At 55.1% G+C, this 1,312-nt stretch overlaps 1 protein-coding gene across 1 annotated transcript; it reads left to right on the top strand.

The window, feature by feature from the left end:
- Positions 1–267: 267 nt before the first annotated feature.
- Pmar_PMAR002120 (hypothetical protein) lies at positions 268–1,236 on the top strand (the record flags this gene model as incomplete). The annotated part of the gene is made up of 4 exons (XM_002767676.1): positions 268–770; positions 826–928; positions 976–1,114; positions 1,157–1,236. 4 exons carry the CDS (start codon positions 268–270, stop codon positions 1,234–1,236), a joined length of 825 nt encoding a protein of 274 aa, XP_002767722.1.
- Between the last annotated feature and the right edge of the window lie 76 nt (positions 1,237–1,312).

The following is a 1,312-nucleotide window of genomic DNA, read 5'->3' as shown; positions in this document are numbered from 1 at the left end:
TTCAAAGGGGACACTACTGATTCGAAAAAGCCCAAGGAGGCCTTATCCCGTAGCGAGCGACGAAGGCTGGCCATTAAGGAGAGCCCGGAGCTCGAGGCACTGCTGGCCCAGTATCGTGAGGGTGCTATTAGTCTTGGGGACGAGGCTAGAGATCTGCTGGAGGCTGTCCGGAAATGCCCACCACCCGGCGGCAAGGGTGGGATGACCTTCGTCGAGACGAAGGTCCAATTACTGTTGTCGTACTTGAGCTACTTGAGCTACTACTTCATGTTAAAGAGTAGAGGAGCTAGCGTGAGGAAGCATCCGGTTATTGGTAAAATTGCTTGGGTTAAGGGAATGATCGAGCGGCTGAAGCCTATAGAGAAAGGCATTGGGGAGCAGGTCGAGGAACTGATCAGTCGCTCGCAGACGACGGCTGGACCTGATCCTGAGATGGCTTATCTGGACGATATCCTAGCTGGCCTTGGTGTTGAACAGTTGGAGGCCATGGACGAGGTCAGTGAGGGGGAGGAAGAGGAGGTGGAAGGGGAAGGAGAGGAGATGGAGGAGGAGGAGCCGGCTAAGGTTTCGAAGGCTCAACTGGTGGAGCGTCTTAGCCGTGGGAAGGAACCGGTGGCTGTTGAGGAGTCGGGTCTTGATGAGGAGGGTATTTTGGCGAAGATGGCCGCTAGAGATGATGAGGAGGATGCAGTGGCGTTGCTGAGGCCTAGGGCAGGGACTAGGAAGAAGGGGCATGGCAAGCTGCGGGCTGAGGTTAAGGGTGGCAAGGGGTAAGTAATGGCTGATGGTTCATGGTGTAATCGGAGGGATGCGAGGGTGTTGTAGGTACGCTGGAGTGGGGTCGGTGAGCTTGGATGAGGTGGCTGAGGTGAAGGACCTAGTGGATGGTAGAGCCAACCTAGCGGACATCCTTAACTCTGCTAAGCAGGTAGTATTGGGAATGGTGTTGGGATGCGTGTATTGGGTTCGACTTAGGTGGAGGAGGCTGCCTCTGGTCGTAAGGGGTGTGCAGGTGGTGATGATGATGTAGAGGTTCGACAAGGGATGTCGATGAGAGAGATAAGGGCTACTATGGAGGAGGAGGAGGCTGATGATGCTGAGGAGGTGGGCAGGAGTACCTTTGGGATGCTCTCCGACTGTGATAGGATTGATGTAGGTCCAGAACACAGAGGATGTGGGGGAAGAGGCAGCGGAGCCTTCGATGATGCTGAAGGCTCGGAAGGCGAGGGATGCTAAACGACAGTCTAAGAAGGCTGCTTTAGCGGCCAAGGCTCAGGCGTTTATGCCGGAGGAAGAGGTAGTAGTAGTAGTA

The sequence above is a fragment of the Perkinsus marinus genome, assembly GCF_000006405.1.
Source record: "Perkinsus marinus ATCC 50983 genomic scaffold scf_1104296970266, whole genome shotgun sequence".
Lineage (NCBI taxonomy): Eukaryota > Perkinsozoa > Perkinsida > Perkinsidae > Perkinsus > Perkinsus marinus.
This window is presented reverse-complemented; position numbering and strand designations above follow the sequence as displayed.